General features: G+C 55.6%; 2 protein-coding genes across 9 annotated transcripts in view; one reads left to right on the top strand and one right to left on the bottom strand.

The window, feature by feature from the left end:
- The window catches only part of STRN4 (striatin 4), a 25,707-nt gene extending 12,955 nt beyond the window's left edge, over nucleotides 1-12,752 (bottom strand). For both annotated transcript variants that reach the window (XM_061173514.1, XM_061173513.1), the window contains exons 1-5: nucleotides 12,468-12,752; nucleotides 5,555-5,658; nucleotides 4,985-5,058; nucleotides 3,925-4,003; nucleotides 1,808-2,008 (exon numbers count right to left, since the gene is read on the bottom strand). In XM_061173514.1, coding sequence (XP_061029497.1) covers nucleotides 1,808-2,008; nucleotides 3,925-4,003; nucleotides 4,985-5,058; nucleotides 5,555-5,658; nucleotides 12,468-12,752 — 743 coding nt within the window. The remainder of the gene's footprint in view (nucleotides 1-1,807; nucleotides 2,009-3,924; nucleotides 4,004-4,984; nucleotides 5,059-5,554; nucleotides 5,659-12,467) is intronic.
- FKRP (fukutin related protein) lies at nucleotides 12,371-20,977 on the top strand. Of its 7 annotated transcripts, none has more exons than XM_061173519.1 (4): nucleotides 12,395-12,409; nucleotides 13,218-13,276; nucleotides 14,099-14,160; nucleotides 18,278-20,977. In XM_061173519.1, exon 4 carries the CDS (start codon nucleotides 18,318-18,320, stop codon nucleotides 19,803-19,805), a length of 1,488 nt encoding a protein of 495 aa, XP_061029502.1. In that variant the 5' UTR covers nucleotides 12,395-12,409; nucleotides 13,218-13,276; nucleotides 14,099-14,160; nucleotides 18,278-18,317; the 3' UTR covers nucleotides 19,806-20,977. The 7 variants fall into 7 exon arrangements, with proteins under 7 accessions (XP_061029503.1, XP_061029502.1, XP_061029501.1 ...); XM_061173518.1 differs by lacking the exon at nucleotides 12,395-12,409 and adding an exon at nucleotides 15,214-15,284 and having other exon boundaries at nucleotides 13,056-13,697; XM_061173516.1 differs by lacking the exon at nucleotides 12,395-12,409 and adding an exon at nucleotides 13,637-13,697 and having other exon boundaries at nucleotides 13,056-13,276.
- Nucleotides 20,978-21,906: the final 929 nt, after the last annotated feature.

Here is a 21,906-nt window from a genome sequence, read left to right on the forward strand (position 1 = left end):
GCCCAACCCCTCACTGAGCTCTGACCCTCCCTGAGTTCCAGACTAGCCCCCAACCCTGACGGCACGGCCCTGGCACATGCTGAGCCAGAAGGAGAGCTGGACAGCAAAGCGCCACTGACTCAGCAGCCCCCATTCCCACGGCCCGCTCAAACCACGAGCACAGAGCAGGCGAGTGGCGGGGACAAACCCAGCAAGAAAGAGGACCCGGTCACTCCATGGTCACTCCACGACCACTCGGGCCCCTCACGCCGGCACTCTCCCCACTGACAGACTCCCCTGTCCACCCCGGGCCCGCTGTTTAACGGCTCCATCGGGATGACAAGTTTTAGCGAAGGAGGTTATTTTCCAAACCTGACTCCAGGGCAGAAAGGAGGGTAGAACTTGACGTTCAGATAAATGCCAACATCCTCCTTTTCTGCCACTGGGCTGATGTCCCAGAGAGTTCTTGTCAACTGCCCGGGTGGACGGCTGCCACTCCGCCGGGACGCTGCGCCCAGGCTCTCCTCCCGCTCGCCAGCTGCCTCGGCCTGGCCTCCTCTGCTGGACCGCCCCAGGGCTCGGTCCTCGGACCTCCTCTCGGCACCATCGACACCCTCTGCCTCAGCGACTGCCGCGTCCCGTGGCTTCCCAACCCGCCCGTGTGCTAGTGAACTGGAGGTGCATTTAGGAATCAAGCGCCCCCACCCCTCCCGCTGGGGGCCAGACAGGCACCGCAAACTCCACTCGTCCTCAACGGCCCCCGTGAAGCCCCCCAACCCTTCGTCTCCTGTATCTGGGTCAGCGCTGCTCCCAGCTGCTCAGACCACACCCTTCAGTCACCCCTAGTTTCTTTTCCTCTCCCCCCACAGGCAGTCCTTTAAATAGTGTCGGCTCACCCTAAAAACCCACTGAGAAGCGGCCCCCTTCTCACCCCTCCACTGCTAATGTCCATCATTTCTTACCTGGACGTCTGCAGCAGTCTCCTACCTGGCCTCCCGGCTCCCACCCCGACCCTCCGTCAGCCTCTCCTTCTCCAAGCAGACCAAGTATATCAGATGATGTCACACCCCTGCTCGAAACCACTGGCTTCCCAACCCCAGACTCCAAGCTCCTTCTCGTGGCCCGTGAGGGCCCGTGTGATCTGACCCCCGAGATTTCAGTGCACCGCAGACCACAGCCCCCATGTGCTCACGCCACTGCAGACACACCGGCCTCTCTGCCCGCTCCCGAACGCTCCAGGCCCTTCCCGTCCCGGAACCTCTACACTTGCTGTTCCCTCCGCCTAGAACATTCTCCTTCCAGCTGCTTGGGTGGCTTAGCCTCCACTCTATGCAGTTCTCTGCCCAAATGTCACCCCATCCGAAGCAGTACTACTTCTCCCATCATTCTTTCTCACTGCGTTTTATATAGCAACTCACGTCACCACCCATTAAGTTATTTATTTTGACAAATTACAATTACTGATGAGAGAATGAAAAAATGAGAGCTCCCTGGGGGCGGAGACCACATGCCGTGCCCCCCTCACCCCCTGGTCCTGGCGTGTGGCCCGGGGTCTGCCTTCAGCCGGGGCTCAGTGTTTCCTGGGGAGCACACAGCCCTGAGCCTCAGGGGGGGCCGGGCCAGCGGGAGCTGTGGTGCACACCAGCACCAAGGCAACGCCAGGGGAGGGGAACCCAGGGGAACCCAAGACAGAACCTGGACACCCCACAAGGAAGGGACAGAGGAGCCCACGATACACTCCAGGAAGGAAGCGGCCCCCAGAGCACGGCTGACTTCCTCAGGACGGAGAAAGCACACAGGGGTGCGCCCGCCAGACCCAGGGGCTCACCTCTTGATCTGCTCCTCGATCTGTTTCACCAGCAGCGACTCCCCGCCGCCGCTGAGTCCCCCGGGGCCCGGTGTGGCCCTGGGGCCGCCTTCGCTGGGCTCCACGGCCCCGTTGAGCTCCAACGAGCGGCCCAGTAAAGAGCGCACGCGCTTGGACCGCATGTCCAGGATGGTGTCGGTGTAGCCCACCTCTTCCAGGTACCTGCGGGGAGGCAGAACCAGGGCGGGTCAGGGGCCTTGTGGCTTCTTCATACGCTGCGGGGGGCCGATGCAAATTGGGCCAGGCTTTTTGGAGGAGCAACTTCAGACTATACATCAAAATTTCAAAGAAGCATACCCCTGACCCCGCCGTTTCCCCTTTGAGACTATTTCCAGTGGAAGCCTTCCTACACGGGCACAGTGCTGTCACAGATGCTTGCGGAGACACTGCACATACGGGTGAGCCAAAACGCAGGGGCCAAACTACACGTCCGCTGCTGAGGACTGTGGAAGCAAATGACTGCTGGGACACTACGCACAAGATAAACGGAGCAGAGTGCCAAGGAAAGAGGGCCATGATGAACAGTGGAACAAAAACTGTAAGTTAGGTGTTCCTTACAATGCAAGTGTTTGTGGGAAAAAAAGAATGTGCATATAAGTATAGACCACACACAAACACACATTTGTATCACGCCCCTCGCTAGGCCTAGAGAGAAACACACTAAACTTAAGAGCAGTGACCTCTGGAGAGCGAGATTGGGGATATTAATAGGAACTTCTGGCATTTACTCTACTCACTTCTACGAATGAGCATTTATTACTTCTGCAATTACAAAAACTGAAGCCAGCTGGGACTGGTCTAAAAGCTGAAAAACGGGAAAAAAATCAACTATCAGTATCTGTGGTTTCAAAAGACTGGAGACAAAGAGTCCCATGCTGGTCCTCAGGAGGCGCCTCCAGAGCCTCTTCTGTTGAGCCTGACCCTGCCCCTTTGGGAACATCAGACAGCGCCTGCCTTGGCCTGCTGTCTGGCCTGCTATCTCACCTCGGGTACCTGTGTGTGTCCAACGCTTCCCCTCCCCACCAGTGGAGGGGCAGGAAAGTGTGGTGTGGAAGGAGTTGGGCTCTGGGGACAGGCTGCCCGAGATCACACCTCAGACCCTCTGCTGATTAGCTGTGACCTTCCATAAACAGATACCCTCTCTGCCCCTCGGTTTTTTCATCTGTGAAAACGAGGGGAATGCTAGCAGTTACACCACATGGGGGTTTATGTGAGGAATCCTTGTGTGCAAAGCGTTTAGCACGGTGTCAGGCTCGTAACAGGTACCTGGCAAGCGTCGCCTGTGATGATCTTTCTGTTGTCACTGTTTGCATACCCTTTAAGCTAGCAATTGCACTCCCAGATATTCAGCTTAAGGAAATCAAGGATATGGACAAATAACTTCCTGGTGTTTGTCACACTGTCTACTGAAAAAACACCTTCAACGAAATACACAAGAGATTGGCCATAGGAAGTTATGATTATCCACGTGACAGACTACTATACAAGTCTTGAAATGATGCAACATAACTAATTTATGTGGGAAAATGTTCACAACACTTAGCAAAAGCAATGCATTATGAAACACTGCGAAGGGGGAGCCCCGACTTTTATAAAACACACACACACAGACACACAGACACACAGACACACACACACACACACAGGCACAAATACATATCCACGGAAGAGAAAGCATATGTGCCAAAATGTTTACAGGGGCATGAAATTCCTTGGGTGGTGGAATTATGAGTGATTTTTATTCTTTTCTTTCTGTTTCCCTGTTTCCCAAGTTTTCTAAAACACACACATCTCTTTAATAAAAAACAATTTAACATTATCCCTGGGGAAAAAAGGCACAGAGGCACTTGGGGTCGCTTTCCAAGAGTGGGGATCCCCCCACACCTGCCCCCTGCAGGGAGTCTCCCCTTGCTCTCCCCAACAGGGTGACAGGCCGTCTCAGCTGTGGCCAGCAGGGATCCTGATAGCTCAGGGTCCCCAGTGGGGATAGGAAGGACTGTGGAGTCTTCGGGCTCATCTCTCAAGCCAAACATGCCTCCTCGCCCCCCCAGCCCCCACCCCGCCCTCCACACACTCACTGTCGGAGAAGCTGCCGCCCCTCTTTCCACACCAGCGGGCTGTTCTCCAGGGTGACCGACTCCAGCGGGCCATTGGAGACTGGAGGGTGGAGAGAAGGGAGGCGGGCTGTCTTGGTCAGGGCACCACCACGCACCCATCACCTCCTCCACCGTCCTCACCCTCACACCCAAACCGGTCACTGGGGAGCCCCTTCCTGAAAGCGTCTGAAGCCTCCCTCAGCCCCTGTGCTCCTCCTCTCTAGTCTCTGGGTCACTTCCCCAACCATTCCCAGACTACCCTCAGACTCTACTTATGTTATTTTCCCATATGGGAAATGGGCTCAGTTCTGAGCGAACGGGCAGACTCAACCGCGTCCCAGCCTGGCTCTGCCGCTTCCCGGCTGTGTGGCCTTGAGCAGGTTAGTTTACCTGAGCCTCAGTTTCCTCTTCTGAGAAACGAAGTAAATAATCTCAGCACCTACCTCTTGGGATTGTTGTGAGGATTAAATGAGACAACCTGTTTGTTTTATTCATCGAATATTTATCGGGCATCCACTATGTGCCTGGCTAGGTGCCTGGACTACATCAGTGGACAAAACCTCCTGCCCTGGTGGAACTCACACTCTGGTCAGAGGAGTCTGACATGAAGAACGATCACTGTCAGCCTGGCCTCGAAGGCCCTGACCCCGTGAACACACCACGCTCCTTCACGTCTCCGTGCCCCAGTACACTCTTCCCTCTACCTGGAGGGCCTTCCCTACTTCCCTGATGATGAACTGATGCCTCCTTCCAGGAGCGGAGACTGTCGGGCCTTGTGTGTCTGTCTATCTCACACAGGGACAGCAGGCAGCACTCCCAGCCTTCTTCACCCCGTGCCCCCACTCCCCCGAGCGCCCAGCACAGGACCTGGCAGAGCAGCCTACGGGGGAGGGACACTGAGAGTGAGACCCAACCCCTCCCTATCCCAGCCAAGCCTGCTTTCTGTGGAGCACGGTGAGAGAGACGTGGCCCATCTCAGCTTTCCTCTGTCACAATCGGTTTTGTTGGGAGGGGGCAAGAGGGGAGGATCGGGGGTGGGTACCTTGTTCCGACAGTTCTGGTTTCTTCTCCCCTTGGTTCAGGTCTGTCCCGAATTTCAATTTATGATATTTGGCCCTAAAAGATCAAGCGATTAACCAGTGAGAGACACGGAAGAGTAGATGGGGCCAGCCCCCACCTCAGGAATCCCAAATCCCAGGTTCTCTCTAATCAGCTCTCCTCCCTCTGAAGCTGAGCTGCCCGATTAGGAAGCAGCCCAGGCGGAGGGGGCATCACGGATGGCACTGTGAAGAGCCCACTCTTTGGAGTCAGGCAAACTGGGTTGCTATCCCAGCTCCAGAGTCCTTGAAGAAGTCCTCACCCTCCGGAAGCCTCACCTGTACCCATTAGGCCACTGGAAGGGATAAATGAGACAATGAATACATGGTGTTTGGCACGCAGTGCGCCACCACCATTATGAATACTGTTATCAGTTGTTTACCCCGAGTCCCACCCACTATTTCCTGTTCTGTCCCCCTCTCCTGGAACCATGCAGGACTGGGTGACGGGGAAGAGAACGCTTGATCCCAAAGGCTTGATCCCTGAAGGCAGGACGGGGGACAGCAGGGCTCACCTTTCCTGCTTCAGTGCATATTCTAACATCTTGATCCGCCGCACCAGGTCTGTCTTGAGATTCTCTTGCCCCTTCCTTTCTCCCTGGAGGAAGGCCACCTGAGCCTGCGGGGGGGAGAGAAGGAGACAGGAAGACAGCAGGGCTCAGGCTCACTGACATGTGTCCCTCACTCACTCAGGGACAATCAGCTCCAGCCCTGCCCCCACAGCGACACACAGCAGCCACTTCTTCAGGCGTGAAGACCCTGAGCCAGGGTTCCACGGAGCGGTGAAAGGGTGGCTGGATCTGTCTCCATGTCACCCGCAATGAAACAACTAAAGAGAAGCCCTTAACCCCTGAAATTAAATAGGGACAGCCTGGGCCTAACTTGGTCCCCACCTCTGGGGAGGTGGGCCAGGGAGGTATTAACAGCCCTGGGTGCCTCCACCCCACCCCAGGCAGGTGCTGTCCCTAAGGCTGCTGGTGGAGGTGGCGTGCCACTACTCCTACCAGAGCATCTGTCTCTGAGAGGCGTGGGAAGCTACTTCTGGCGTTTAGGGATAAGAGTGGGCGGCTCGGCTTAGCTCCCGCTGCAGCGCAAAAGCTTCCCCACCCGACCCCCACAGTGGGGACCAACCTTTCCACTGGAGTCTGCCCAGGGTGAGGGAGACGTGCCACAGCCACGACCCAGGGCCCCTGCCAACCACTTCACACTGTCTGCTGGCATGGGCTGCCCCCGTCTGCTCTGGTCTGTCAACAGGTCTTTTGGAGACACTGGGCCAACGGCCTTTGAGGCAGGATCTTGGCCCCTGACCAGGCTCCGGAAGCCCAGTGCCAAAGCCCTGAGCGCAGGGCTCCTCCCTGGCTTCTCCCCAAGGCTCCTCTGCTCCAGGCTTGGCTCGGCCACTTACTCGCTGCATGATCTTAGGCAGGTCATTGGCCCTCTCTGAGCCTCCGTTTCCCCTCACGTGTTAAGTTCTTCTCAGTCCAAAGCCTGGCACAGAAGAAAGGCTAACAAATGCCAGCTCCTACCTCTTATTATTTTTATTCTCCCTGTCCGTTCTTCTAGAGTCTTGAAATGGGCCCAGTTCTTTAAGAGAGCTAGGATCCCTCTGAGACCTGAGGCCCATCGAGCAGAGCTGTCTGTGGCTTACAGCCCTCCTGCCCCACAGGCAGCTGCGCCTTCCTGGAGTCAATCCTCACACACCAAATGCTTACTGAAGAACTTCAACAACTCCCCCAGAAGCCCCCAGTCGCCCCAGACACCTTTTCCAGGCGGTGAACATTCCCAAAGCCTCGCGCTCAAGGACTGTCCGTTGCTGGCGGCCTCTCAGACGCCCACGAACACGCCTCTTCCTCGCCTTGGGGCTCAAAGGGCCCTGACCTATCTGCCCCCAGCACTTGGAGCACAGCACAGCCCTGTGCCCACAGGCCTCCTATCACCCTTGTCCTGCTCCAGGGACCAGGTCTCTCCCGCAGGTTAGCATAGAACCAAATGTGTGCTAAGTATTGCCAAGCACTGGCTAGGGCCGGGGGGCCAGGGAAACAGGCACACTCAGACACCTCTGGTGGCGCCATAAATTGACAAACCCTTCCGGGAGGGCAATCTGGCTATATCCACAAACATGTTAAATGCACATTCCTTTTGCCCTAGCAGTTCCACTTCTAAGGAATTTACCCCACAGGCATAATTGCAATGGTAGGCTTCCTTCTGAAAAAATAAAAAGGCATATATGTATACTAATGTATGACAAAAGTATCATTCATTCATTTATTCACTCCACAAATATTTATTGAGTCCCAACTATGTATCAGATACAGTTGTGGACAGAGGATACAGCACTGAACAACATGAGGTTTATATTTTAAAAGAGGATGTGGGAAAAACAACAAACAAATAAATACACGTCACAGGTACGCTATGGAAAAGAAACCTCATCTATCCATTGAGAGAAAGGGACTCCCCCCAATACTTTTTTTTTCTACACTTTAATCAGCATATACGTATATAAACACCTAAGGCCAGACAGGCGGACTCATACATGATCAACGTCTCAGAAGTTTGAATTTCTGTCCTTTGTGTACCTTCTCAGTCACCCTGAGGTCTACTCTGTCCATGAGTTGTTAGAAGGTGGGGGAGTGGTGGAGAGGAAAAGGTCGATCAGCAAATACAAGTCTGGGGTCACGGCCTGCCTGTGCCCTCACCCTTCTGGGCTTCCGTCCATGAGCTTCTGTTTCCCAGTGCCTGCGTGGCCTGCTGAGCCCACACGCGTTCAGTATCTGACACTGGTGACCGCCTGTGACGGGCCAGGTTCTATGTGAGGTGCTGGCGAAGGAACGGAGAAGACGAGTGCCTCCTGTCCCCGCAGAGCCCTCAGTCTGGCTCAGGCGACAGACAAGAGCAGCCACAACTAACACAGGACATGATTAGGACCCCAGGGAGGGAGCAGAGGTTAGGGGAGGGACACCCAACCCACTTCTGGAGTGAAGAAGTGACAGTTCAGCTAAGACCTGAAGGCTGATTAGCAGTCGGCCAGGGGCTGGAGCGTGCAGCTGGCCGAGGCCAGAGACAAGGGTGGCACGGTGGGCTTAAGGAACTCTATAAAGGCCAGTGTGGCTGCATCCGAATGTGTAAAAGGGTTAGTGAGGAAAATCAGAGAAGCTTGCAAGCCCGACAAAGGATCGCAGACCATGTGAGCAAGTCTGAAATTCATCCTAAGAGCACAGGGGAAGCTATGGAAGGGTTTTTCAAGCAGAGAAGAGATATAATCAGATTTGCATCTTACAAAGGTAATTCCACAAGCTATAAAGTGGAGAAATGATAGCTGCAGGGGGCAAGGGGAGGGCAAAGCTAAAGGCCAAGAGACCAGTCACAGAAGGAGGCGATCCCAGGAATCCTAGGGAGAAATGACGGGGGCCCAGACTAGGATCAGGCAGGGGGGCAATGAGTGGATTTAAGGTATTAAGGAGGTGACCCTCACCTGTGGGGGAAGAAAGTGGAGTCGAGGGGCAGAAAGCAGGGTCCAGAATCACACTCAGACCTCACACCTGCTCAGCCTCCCGCACCCCCTTGCCCCACAGCAAGCCCTGATTTCCCTTCTCCTAATGATGATGCAAGAATCTCACTCTGGGGGACTTCCCTGGCAGTCCAATGGTTAGGACTCTGCGCTTCCACTGCATGGGACACGGGTTTGATCCCTGATCGATCGGGGAACTAAGATTCTGCATGCCGTGCGGTGCAAAAAAAAAATCTCACTTTGCTCTGTGGTCCTCTTCCCAGTTCCTCTGGCAAAGAAGGGAAAAAAGAGAACCAGAAACATGTGGCTGAAGTGTCCCGAGTTGGCGGAATACCACAGAGAGGAGAAGTGCTGGTGGCCAGTCCCTCCCACCCCGCAAACACCAGCAGCCGCGGCTGCCTGATCTGTTGGCAGGTAAGGCTGGGATCTGGAAGTTTTCTACCCACCACGTCCACCCACTGCCACTCGGAGACAGGGCCGCCGCCTCTCCTCCGGCTGTTCCCTCTCCACCCAGGCGGCATGGAAAAAGCTTCCGGAGGGGCCTGAGCATCTCAGTCCTCCCGGGGGCCGCTGATGACTCTCTGCACCCCAACCTTTCTGTCCCAGCCCGCTCCCCGTCCCCACTCAGTCCCATCTGGCCCTGCATCTCCTGCACTCCACTCGTCCTCCCCAGGGTCTGGGGGCTCCTGGCAGGGTTGAGTCCCCATGGATCCCCCAGAGCCCCTTGTGAGGCTGGCAGTGGAGACGGGCCAGCTCCATACCTTCTCCACCAGCTGCTCCTACATGAATGTCCAGTTCAGGCCCCGCCCCCAAGGTCCCTCTTGTCCTCAAAGAGCTCACTCCCCTTTGCAGAAGTACCAGAGACCGTGGGCAAAGCCACGCAATCAAAGACTCAACTGCGTCAGTGTGTACAGTTCTCTGTAACCTCCTGCACAAACCAGCCTTCTCTATTAGCCTGGAAGTTTCTGAAGGGCAGAAACCGCATCACCTCCTTCTGGGAATCCCCCTACCTGGCAAAGTCCTGCTTATTATCAGACCACGTCGATGCCACCTCCCTGCTCCCACCTTCGGGCGCCTCCTGGCAGGACCTCACGAGAGGCTGCCTTTTCTGCCGCTCCCCACACGCTGACTGCACGTGGGTCCTGTGCCAGGAGCAGCTGCACGCAGCTACTTGGAGAAAAGGTATTCAGAGTTTATCAGAAAAATCTGACGCAGTCCAGGCCTTAAAGGGTCTCACGGGAGAAGTCACACCTCCCTAAGTGATAAGGGCTCGAGTAGAAGTGTATAAAAAGGGGTGCTGCTGCTGGGAGTGTAAACGTGGGGCGACTTGGCACAACTAATCACCCCTTTATAAACACATCTATTCTACCATTCCACCCATCTATTCTGCTGTATACTCACGGGGAACCCAGGGACATTCACTGCAGCCACTTCCAACGGGCAGAAACGGGAAACAACCTAAAAGTTCAGCAAGAGGGCTCAAACTAAATGAGCTGCGGTACAGACACCAGTGGAATGGAGTTTTCAAAAATAATAAGATCTCTCTCTGCTGATATGAAAGGAACACAAAGACACATAAGTATGCAGAAAAAAAAAGTCACCGAATGATGCATGTAGTATGATCTCATATATTACACACATAGACGTGAATTACTTTCATAGCAATAGCAGTTGGGGGGGGGGACTTTCCCTTTACACTAGCGTGTGTGTGTGTGTGCACACATCTATACACGCAGACGCTTCTGAGATCTTTGAATTTTTACTAATGTAACAGAACAAAACAAAATAAAAGTACAAAGGAAGAGATGCTGGAGCCTAGACAAAGAAGAGCCTAACTGGGTGCTATCCACAACTTCCTCTCAAACGCCAAGAAGGACCACTAAGTGCGGGAACAGACACATCTTTTCTCTTGTTTGTCTCGAAGATGAGGAAGCGGGGTGGTGAGTGCTGTAGGGTACACTGGTCTGTTACGAGCGCTGGATGATCCTGGGGAGGCCACTGGGTTTCCTTGGAACAGGCTTCTCATCTGTCCTGGGCGTCAGAGAGGTAATAATACATGGGCTTGAAAGCCCACAGACCACCCCTGCCACCCACAGGCTGTGACCCTAGATAAATCACTGACCTTCTCAAAGCCTCCATTTCCTCTTCTGATTATTTTTAAAAAAAGGGGGTGGTGGTGGAGGGGGAATAATATCACTTACCTTCCCAGAATGTTGCAAGGATTAAATGATACCATGTATCTGAAGTGCCTAATACAGTGCCTGGCACATAATATGTGCTCAACAAACAGCAGCTGCTATCATGATTGCTAAGTGAGGGCAATGCCATTGGCCCTGCCTCCATAATGGGGTACTGAGAAGATCTAACAAGATGTACCCTGGGAAAGAGTTCTGGAAGTAGAGATGGGACACCAAAGCAAGGGATACTTACATAAGGATTTCTCTCCCACCCCAACCCCAAGCCTCAGCCACCACACAGCTAAGATCCCTACTGGGGTGGGAGAATTGTGGGATGCTCTCTTTATTCACCCTAAGGACAAAATTCTAATCCGCTATTTACTTGGGTTCCCACCTCAACTAGATAGGAAACAGCAAATCGGAAGGGGAAAGACGAGCTGCTAGAAGCAGGTACTGACTTCTGCTAATAAGGCCCCAGCCCAGAGACCCTTCAAATCCTCACAACTCTGACACCCAGGCTCCTCATGACACTGCCAATCGACCCACACTTCTCAAGGTCACAAAACCCAGTCCAGCCTCAGCCTCTTCCAGTCACCATCCGAGGGCACATCCTTCCCCCAAGCTACTCCACAAACCATAGGGTCCTTTCCCAGAAACTTCCACAAACACCTCCCCCCAGGATCCTTCTGAGATGCTTCCTGTGGCTGCCTTCCTGCTCTACAAAATGCTCCCCCTGCCATCCCTCAGGTCCCCCGGATTGCTCCTCACATTCTCCATCCCGCCTCCCATCTCCACAGCTGGACATGTTTGACCCTCCCCCACTCCAGTTCGGGGTTCTCCATCCGACTTCCTACACACTTCCCATCTCAGGGCGGGAGTCCCCACTCCTCCACACCCCCAAAGAGTTTCGGCTCTCAGGCTCTTCCAACACAGGTTCTTGAGGCACGTCCTGGCCCCGTCCGTGCTTCCGACCCAGGGACCCCCTCCCCTGCCCTCCGAAGCCACACCTGCCAGGGCTCCCCAAAGTTTCCTCCTCAGAGGGGAGGGCACACATCTTCATCGAGGACCCCCCGACACCTTGCTCTCATCCCCCGAGTCCTCAACACAGCCGCCTTTCAGTCCCTCCTGTCCAAACGCTCCGAAACGCACCCGTCCCGAGCTCCCTGACTTCCTCTTCCGACTCACCCGGGTTACCCGCCCCGACCCGCTCTCGCCCCCAACGGATCCCAAGTTCCCCCGACGCCCCTCTCTCCCACCCGGGGCCCAGCGGGCTCCACCTCCAACGCGCACCTGGTCGGGGACGGAGTGGGAGTCCCTCGGCACCCTTGGAGCTTTCTGCTCACTCGCATACAAGACTCCTCCATCCCCTCTCATCACCCTTTGCTGAGTTCTCTTGGGGTCCCCTCGGGGCCCCGAGGCGACTCTCTCAGGAACCGTTCTGCCGGTCCGTTCACTCCCACTCCCACTTCCAGCCGGTTCTGCTCCCCTGCGCCCCTTCTCTCGGCGGCCGCGGTCGGGCCCTCCCGGCCCTGGGCCCCCCTCCCGCCTCCAGCCGCCCGGGTGCCCTTAGGACCCCCCTCGGACGGCCCCTCACTCCGTCTCGGGGCCGGTCGCGGTCCCCTCCCGCCCCCCCGGCCGTCCCGGCGGCCATTGCTCCAAGATGGCGGCGGCGGCGGTGGCGGGTGAGGCCGGGCCGGGCCGGGCCGGGCGGGGGGTCGGGGGTCCCGGGGCGGTTCTCACCTGCAACTCGGCGCGCTCGGCCTCCCAGCGGGCCTTCTCCGCTTCGAAGCGCGCCCACTCGTGCTGGATAAAGTGTAGGATCCCGGGCAGGCTCAGGGGCTCCGGTCCCGTCGTGGGGCCGGGGCTCCCTCCACCGCCGCCGCCTCCCTTAGCAGCCGGGCCGGGCCCGGGGGCGGGGGCAGAAACCGGGGCCACCCCCGTCGGGCCGGGGCCCGCGCCGGCGCCGAGCGGGCGGCAGGAGGAGGCGGCGGCGGCGACCGCGGCGGCCGCTCGCTCCTCCATCATGGAGGCCCCGGGGCCGGCCCGCGCGCCCGCTGTGCCTCGCGCGCCTGCGCGGCCGCGCCAACAGTCGCGCGCGCGCTTGGTGGGGGCCGGCGGGGCCGGTGACGGGAACGAAGTCGGACGCGCGCCTCGCCCACCCGGGTCGACCCCGAAGGCGCGCGCGTGGGGGGACGGGGGGGAAGGGGCGGGACGGGGGGGAAGGGGCGGGGCGGGACGGGGGGAAGGGGCGGGGCGGGACGGGGGGAAGGGGCGGGGCGGGGCGGGACGGGGGGAAGGGGCGGGGCGGGGCGCGCGCCCGAAGGAGGGCAAATGCGACCCAGGCCCGGCGCGAGGGTTGCCTTTGGGAAGCGCGGGACTTAAGGAGGGGCCGCTTTCTGCCCCTCTCCTCACGCTTCACCCCAAAGAAAGACTCTAGTACTCTCCAGACCCAAACACCATTCTCCTCGACAATCACTGTCACTCTTTCAGAGACAGAGCGACCACCAACGGTGGTTTCAGCAATGGCCCCATCCTGATTCCTGGCCCAGGTCGGTTGCCATGGTAACTCTTCCCAGTCGGGAACACCCTTAGCCTCCCCTCCCCTCCACCTTTGTGGTTATGGAGCTCCAAACCTGTCCTGGCCCTGCACCGGGAAGAGGTTGCTAAGGTATCCCAAGTCCCTGGTGGTCCTTATACCCCTACCCTCATTGGTTACTATGGCAACCTCACCTAGCACTCAGGTAGAAAGGACCCCAGCCCCAAGGACACTGCTGAGGGAAACATCTCTTTCCCAACCCCTCCGCCCAGCCACCCAGTTGGCATTACCATGGTAACCATCTATCTCCCCCTTTCCCATCAGTGGGGGGGGGGGGGTCTACGGACCAAACCAACCAGGTGTTTTTATTTAGAGGAGATGCTCTGCTGAGGAGTAGTTGCTATGGTTACAAGGCCTGGACCATCCCCAGGGAGGTAAGAAACAAGCAAAGCCAAGTTCTGGTTACTATGGTAATGGGGGCAGTCCCCCTTCCAGTGACCCTAGGAACCAGGCCCACCAAGGTACAGGACATTTTAGGATTGTCTCTCAGGATGGAGTGTGTCTAGGAAAGGGGTTGTCATGGTAACACCTTCTGTCACTTCTAGCCTTACCTTTCTGGACACATTTATGAAAGAAGGGATGGTTATAGGTTGCTATGACATCCTTCCCTTCACTCCTTCCCTTCACAGATGCTTCAGGTGGTCCCTGAGCTTATGAGATTTAAAGAGAAATGATTCCTTGACCTTCTCATTGCTACTTTTGTAGGTAAAATGAAATTGTGCTCTATTGTGTGAATTTGGCTGATTTGGGGTTTTCTGGTTTCTCCTTCCCTCAGCAGTGCAGCTGAGCTGGGCTGGAACCGCCCCCCTGGAGCTCCCTCAGCCTGCAACCTAGGAGGTAAGAAGCCCCTCAGTGTCACCTGCACTCACGTGGGAACTGCCCTTGTCCCCAAAGGTTTTTCCACACATCACTCATTTTCTCTATCCATCACATTCCCATTCTACAGATGCAGCAACTGAGGCTCAGGCCAGGTGAAGTCTAGCCTGAAGTGAATGTGCATCCACTTACCTTGTTTTGTGGGCAATGGAGAGACAAAGTCTCAGCTTAACTGTCCTCTCCTCCCCTGACCACCTTTTCTCTCTCACGCTCCCTGCTGGTTTCCTGCTCTATCTATAAGTTGTTTGCAGGGATTTTGTCTGTCTTCCTACCTCTGGAGGGCCTGCCCAACCACTGCCTGGTTCACCCCGTGTCCCCAGAACACAGAGGGCACTCAATAAATGAGTTAATGAGTTGAATTAATTAATTAATGTGCCATATTCAGCTTTGAAAGCACCTGTCAAGTGAGGGCAAGGGAAAGGGGTTATCTCACTGAAGATGGGCTGAAAGTTGGACTGTCTTTGTGGACCCAAAAGAGACAGCAGAGTTTATTGGCTAAAATCACAACACTGGAGCCAGCTTCCCGGTCAAATCCCAGGTCCACCACTTCCCAGCTGTGTGACCTTGGGCAAGTGACTTCACCTGTCTGTGCCTCAGTTTCCTCATCTTTCAATGTGATCATAATGTGAAGATTAAACAAGCTAAGATCGGTAAAATGCTTAGAACAGGGACTGGCACATCAAGAGCAGCTAGAATTGTTGATATTATTATGATCCTTCAAAATCATCGTTTCATCCACTTTGCCCCAGTGAAGGAGTTTTGAGTCCTTACAGTTGGGGAAGCCAAGACTGACCTTGTCAGGGTACTAGATGATTCCTCTCTCTCTCTACTCTGGTTCCCTCACCTCCTCATCTGGCTGTCATACCGCTGGTCTCTGAGAAACTGGCTTCTGTCCTCTGTCCTTTTGGGCACCTCCTGGCCCAGAGTCAGCCAGATAGCGCGTGTTGAGAACCAGGTTCTGGGGGTGGAGACCTGGGTTCTGCTCCCTCTGGCCTTCCTCTCTCTGTGCCGCAGGTTCCCCGTCTGAATAACAGGAGTCAGTCATTCATTCCACACAAATTTATTGAGCACCTGCTGTGTGCCAGGTACTGAGCCGTGTTCTGGGTGTACAGCAGGGAACAAAACAGACAAAACAAGAGACAAGATAAGTAAAATCTACATGAGAACTACTAGGGGAGGAAAATAGCCCAGGGATGGGACATAGGAAGTATGTGGGTGATAGGGAGAGGCATTTTTAAGTAGGGTGGCCAAAGGAAGGGATCACTGGACAGGTGACATTTGAGCAAAGACCTGAAAGCCAGGGGAGAAGGCATGCAGCTGCTACCTGGGGAAGAGCATCCAGGCAGAGGGAACAGCCAGTGCCACAGCTGGGGTCTCCTGGGTGTATTTGGAGAATGGTGTTTGGTGGCCCACGTGGCTGCAGCTGAGCGGGCACGTGGGAGAGGGTGGGGGATCACATGGAGCCTTGTGGGTCCCAGCGAAGACTTTGGCTTTTCCTTTGAGTGAGTCTCAAGCCACAGAAGGCTTGAGCAGACGCAGGACAGAATCTAATTGAAGACTGAACAGGATCCTTCTGGGCTCTGAGTGGAGCACAGACCATAGGGGACAAGGCCGAAGCAGAAGGAAGGTCTCTTTAGAATTGTTAGAAGATTCTGAAACCATCTAAGGGTTTCCTCTCTGTTTCTGTGTACCTGAGAGCTAAAATTCTAAGATTTTTAAGACCCCAAAGATTCTGTGGTGCCAACGGTTCCTCCCCCCCACAGTAATGTTGAGTTGCCCAAGCTCAGTGGTATTGTCTGTCTCTTGTGTGTTATGTGTCCACGGCTGTGTCCCCGGGGCCTAGGACAGTGCGTGGTATGTTGTAGGAGTTCCACAACCTGGAAGGATGGAAGGAAGGAGGGATTGATCGAAGGTCCAGAAGGCAGTTCCAAGGTTCTGAAGAATAACAAGTCGCTCTGAAAGTGCAACTCAGATTCTTAAGTGCCATCTGAGTTGGGTCAGAGAAGGGCAAGCAGGCCTGGGATGGATGAAGAGGGATGAGAGGGCGTTTCTGGAGGGAGAGAGAGAGAGGAGACAGGGAGACCAGGGCAGGGCCCCAGGTGCATGGCCGCAGTGCAGAATTTGGCCCTGGGGACCTGAGTGGGCTTTACAGACACACAAAAACCCTGCCCCCAGTCACCATCTTTTCACCAAGTGCATTTTCAGTGCCCAGTCGTGTGGGAGGAACACAGTGGTGATTGAGACAGTCCTGGCTCTACCCTCCTGGGGCTCACAGTCTAGTGGGGCAGACAGAGCCATCCCCAGACAGTGCCAAACCAGAACAGGCAGCCCAGGGGTTCCGGGAGCCCAGAGGGGACTTCTGACTCAGCCTGTGGTTCAGGGAGGGCTTCCTGGAGGAGGGGCCATCTGAGCTAAAGCCTGAGCATAAGTGAGTTCTCCAGGAGAAAAGAGGCACGGGGAGAAGGAGTGTTCGAGAGGAGACTCTTCTAGGCAGGAGGAACAGGATACACAAAGGTTTAGAAATAAGATCTGTTTGAAGAAAAGTCCAAGATGGCTTAGGCACAGAGTTCGAGGATGCATGGCAGGAGATGGGGCTGGAATGGTGGCAGGCAAGGGCCAGGTCATACGAGGCCTGGTGGGACTTTGTAAGAAACTTAGACTTTCTCCCCAGGGCACTAGGGAGCCATGGCAGATTCTGAGCGAGAGAGGGAGAGGTCAGATTTGTGCTTTATGCAGACCCCTCTGGCTGCCATGAGGAGGAGACTTAGGAGACCGTGGGAGGCTGGGTGGGGATCTGGGTGAACCGGGGTTGAAGGGAGAGCTGTGGGAATGGGAAGGAGGGGGTCAGAAGTATTTAGGAGGTAGGAAGATTAGCGGGGTCTCTGGCGTCCCCCTCTCCGGGAGGGGCAGAACCTATGAAGATCCTTCACGGGGAAACTTTAGTATCTGCTCAGAAGAGAGAGTTAGTTATTCCTTCTGTGCTGGAGACCAGCCAAATCTTCAAGTTGTGATGGGGACATGGAGACAGCGCCGCCTGTGGGTTCCTTAGGAATGTGGCCCATGAATAGAGGTGGAGGTGCCCTATGGAGGGAGCACAGCCTCTTTGGATGCAGCCCACTGTACTTCAAAAAAAAAAAAAAAAAGATTTTTTAATTGTGATAAAATACACGTAACAAAATTTGTCATCTTAACAGTTTTCAAGTGTGTAGTTCAGTAGTGTTAAGTATATTCATATTATTGTGCAAACAATCCCCAGAACTTTTTCATCTTGCAAAACTGAAACTCTATACCCATTAAACAACAACTCCCCGTTTCTGCCTCCTCACAGCCCCTGGCAACCACCATCTACTTCCTGTTTCTATGAGTTTGACCCATTCCATTAAAAAAAAATTAATTAGTGGCCAACATTACAAACTGGAATAATTCTATGATTTAAGAAAACATTTCTAGCTTTCCTTGCAAAACCAAAAACATCTGGCTGACCATCAGGAAAAAGATGGCCAGATGGCAGAGGATTTGAGGAAGTGAGAAGGAGGCAGCAGGGGAGGGGCTTGGTGGCCAAGGCTCTGACCCTGGGGCCAGGGTGTGGGGGGGGGGGAAGGGAAGAAGAGATCAGGGGTGAGAGCAGGGAATGAATGGGGTCTGGGCATTTATAACTGAACCTGAATCTGAGTGAGAAGTTGACAATGAATAAAAGGGTGGGACTGAACAAGGAAGAAGGGAAGGTGATTCATTGGATAAAAACTTCCTGAGCATCTAATGTGTACCTGGCTCTGTGCTGAGTAGCCTTGGGGACCCAACAGTGACCAAGACAGGCTCAGGACCTGCCCTCACACAGACTGGTCCCTACTCACTGATGAATGAGAGTGGTAGGCTAGAGTCGGGGAACCCAGGGGGCTGAAGAAGCCCAGAGGGGGTTGCATGACCCAGCCTGGAATCAGGGAGGGCTTCCTGGAGGAGGAAATGTTGGACGTGAAACCAAATAAGGAAAAGGCTGGGAGAGGAAGACAAGGCTGAGGATGGGTGGGGGGGTTTCTGACAACCAGCTCCAGTCTCCCCTTTCATCCCTGCTCCCCAGGATACCCGGGAAGCCCAGCTAAGGGCCTGACTTCAGCCCCATGCGGCTCACCCGCTGCCAGGCTGCTCTGGCAGCCGCCATCACCCTCAACCTCTTGGTCCTGTTCTATGTCTCGTGGCTGCAGCACCAGCCCAGGTACTCCCCGGCCAGGGGCTCCCGCCGTGGATCTGCCTCCGGCCCCCGGGTCACCATCTTGGTGCGGGAGTTCGAGGCCTTTGACAACGCTGTGCCAGAGCTGGTGGACTCCTTCCTGCAGCAGGACCCAGCCCAGCCGGTGGTGGTGGCAGCCGACACGCTCCCCTACCCGCCTCTCGCCCTGCCCCGCATCCCCAGCGTTCGCCTGGCGCTGCTCCAGCCCGCCCTGGACCGGCCCGCTGCAGCCTCGCGCCCCGAGACCTACGTGGCCACCGAGTACGTGGCCCTGGTGCCCGACGGGGCGAGGGCCGAGGCACCAGGCCAGCTGGAGCGCATGGCCGAGGTGCTGCGAGCGGGAGGCGCACGCCTGGTGGCCGCTCCCGTTGCTTCGGCCAACCCTGCCCGGTGCCTGGCCCTGAACGTCAGCCTGCGGGAGTGGACGGCGCGCTACGGCCCGGCACCCTCCGCACCCCGCTGCGACGCCCTGGACGGGGACGCCGTGGTTCTCCTGCGCGCCCGCGACCTCTTCAACCTCTCGGCGCCCCTGGCCCGGCCCGTGGGCACCAGCCTCTTCCTGCAGACCGCCCTCCGCGGCTGGACGGTGCAGCTGCTGGACCTGCCCTTCGCCAGGGCGCGCCAGCCCCCGCTGACCACGGCCCACGCGCACTGGAAGGCGGAGCGCGAGGGGCGGGCGCGGCGGGCGGCGCTGCTGCGGGCGCTGGGCATCCGCCTGGTGAGCTGGGAGGGCGGGCGGCTCGAGTGGTTCGGATGCAACAAGGAGACCCCGCGCTGCTTCGGGACAGTGGTGGGCGACACGCCGGCCTACCTGTACGAGGAGCGCTGGACACCCCCATGCTGCCTGCGTGCGCTGCGCGAGACGGCCCGCTACGTGGTGGGCGTGCTGGAGGCGGCCGGCGTGCGCTACTGGCTGGAGGGTGGCTCGCTGCTGGGGGCGGCCCGCCACGGGGACATCATCCCGTGGGACTACGACGTGGACCTGGGCATCTACCTGGAGGACGTGGGCAACTGCGAGCAGCTGCGGGGCGCCGAGGCGGGCTCGGTGGTGGATGAGCGCGGCTTCGTGTGGGAGAAGGCGGTGGAGGGCGACTTCTTCCGCGTGCAGTACAGCGAGAGCAACCACCTGCACGTGGACCTGTGGCCCTTCTACCCTCGAAACGGGGTCATGACCAAGGACACGTGGCTGGACCACCGGCAGGATGTCGAGTTCCCCGAACACTTCCTGCAGCCTCTCGTGCCCCTGCCCTTTGCCGGCTTCGTGGCGCAGGCACCTAACAACTACCGCCGCTTCCTGGAGCTCAAGTTCGGCCCCGGGGTCATCGAGAGCCCCGAATACCCCAACCCAGCACTCCTGAGTTTGGCAGGAAGCAGCTGAAGCTCCAGCATCTGATCTTGGAGTCAGGAGCACATTCGGGCACAGGGCATTGTCCTTTGTCTTGGTGCTGCTGGCGTTTGGTGGGCGGGCCAGGGATGCCAAGCCACCCTGCTGGGCCCAGCACAGCCCGGGACATCAAAGGTGTGCCCTGCCCCAAATTTCCAGGGCTGGGGCAGAGTTTTGGAAAGAGAGGGAGAAAGAGTGTAGTTTCTGGGGCCAGACTGCTGTGACCCAATTTCTCTGCGCCTCGGTTTCCTCCAGTGTGTGCCCTCAGGGTCTAGCACACAAAGAGCCCCAGGACACTTGGCCGTTGGGGTTGCTTCCGCCACTAGAGGGCGTCCTTGTCCTACCGTGGGGCCAAGGCGAATGTAAGCCCGGGACCTCTGTTCCACGGCTTTCACGTCTCTTGAGCCTTTGGTCTTCCCTCTAGCCTCCTGTGACTGGTGGGACAGGATGACTAAATCCCCTTCTTTCAGAAAACGACCTCCTTCCCTCCTGGGAGAGCGCTGTGAGGTGCATGCTGCTCTTAACCCCATCTTGCAGAGAAGAAAACAGACTCTGAGGTGCGGCTGTGGTTAAGAACCGGGTTCTGGATCCCGGCCCCTCTCCATTTAACTGTTACCTCATTATTTTAGCTCTCTGCACCTGTTAGCCACTTGCAAGGTGGGGTAAACAATAATCATAGCTCACATTTACTGAGCACTTACTGTGTATCAGGCATCGTTCTCAGTATTTCACACGGAGTAACTGACTTATCCCTCACCTTGACCCTCTGAGGTGAGAGCTGCTGTTATTTTTATTTCACAGATGAGGAAACTGAGGCCAGAATGGTAAAGCCACTTGTCCAAAGTCAGACAGCTTGGGAAGTGTCAGAGAGGGGACTTGAACCCAGGCTGTCAGTCTGTAGCCTGCGTTGCCGTTGCCTGCTATGCCCCTCTCTGGTGATAGTACCCAAGGGGGGCTTTGGGAAGCCACACGGCTTAGCAGGTAAAGTGACAGCAGCCTTCATCTTGTGTGCACCTAAGAGGAGATACTGTTTGGGCATGTACCTCCAATAAGTATATTTATTTATAAATTATATCCAGGTACTACTAGCATTCTGTATATTAGTAATAAGGCTTAAATTATTCCATTTTAAAATTAAAAATAAATAGAGAGGGTTTTGTTTACCAGCCTCATCCCAGTGACTTGTCCTGCACACCCCTTGGGTGTACGCACCTGGCTTTGAGACCACAGGCTCTGAAGTGGGAGAGGCCTGGGTTCAAATCCAAGTGCTTCAAATCCAAATCCCACTGTGAACTTGGGCCACCAGTGACTCTGCCTCTCTTCACCTTGGCCTTGCACCTGGGAAACAGGGGTAATGGTGACCCTCACCCCACAGGAGTGCTGTGAGGCACTTGGGTGGTAAAGGGGTCGGGAGTCAGGGCTGGGTGTGGCTCCTGGCTTGGCTACTTACTTTCTTTGCGACCTTAGGCGAGTCACTGCTTCACTGAGTGGGTGGCGGGGATTGGTGATATTGCAGAAGCGTGAAGCCCTTGGAGGAGGAGGCTTCACAGACCAGCAAGAGAAGATAAAAGCTGACTCCTGAGGCTCAGACATCCGAAGCCTGACTTATAACGCAGCCTCTGTTTTTAACCACTGAACCTGCCAATGGCTCGCAGTCTGTTAGGTTCCCAGGGAGCATTCTGGAAACATATGGGGATGATTTGGATTATTGCTATGATTGGACCGTGCTCTTGGCTCTTGGAAGGCACGGCCCAGGGATGGAGATGTCTTATAATATATGTAGGGCACCTCCACCCAATGAAGCAGGGTCCCTTGTCACATACTATTTTAAAATGTCCCATTGGGCATTCATGAAGGACGGTGATGTTAAAAATATTTTGCAACTGGTGTGGTAATATAAATACATAAATCAATATCTGCATCACATCTTAAAATTTTTTTTAATTCTCAAAATAATCAATATTAGCTATCTATATATACATATTTCTTTAAGTTGTTGCCAAGAACATAAGTTGAAGCTCAAATCACTCTTAAATTATTGTAATGGTTTTGTTTCATTTAGAAATTGTTGGTGTGATTTCTTGATTGGCACAGC

This window comes from Eubalaena glacialis, chromosome 18, assembly GCF_028564815.1.
Source record: "Eubalaena glacialis isolate mEubGla1 chromosome 18, mEubGla1.1.hap2.+ XY, whole genome shotgun sequence".
Classification (NCBI taxonomy): domain Eukaryota; kingdom Metazoa; phylum Chordata; class Mammalia; order Artiodactyla; family Balaenidae; genus Eubalaena; species Eubalaena glacialis.

Coding starts and splice junctions, on each gene's coding strand:
- FKRP (XM_061173520.1), top strand. CDS start 18,318: ATGCGGCTCACCCGCTGCCAGGCTGCTCTGGCAGCCGCCATCACCCTC.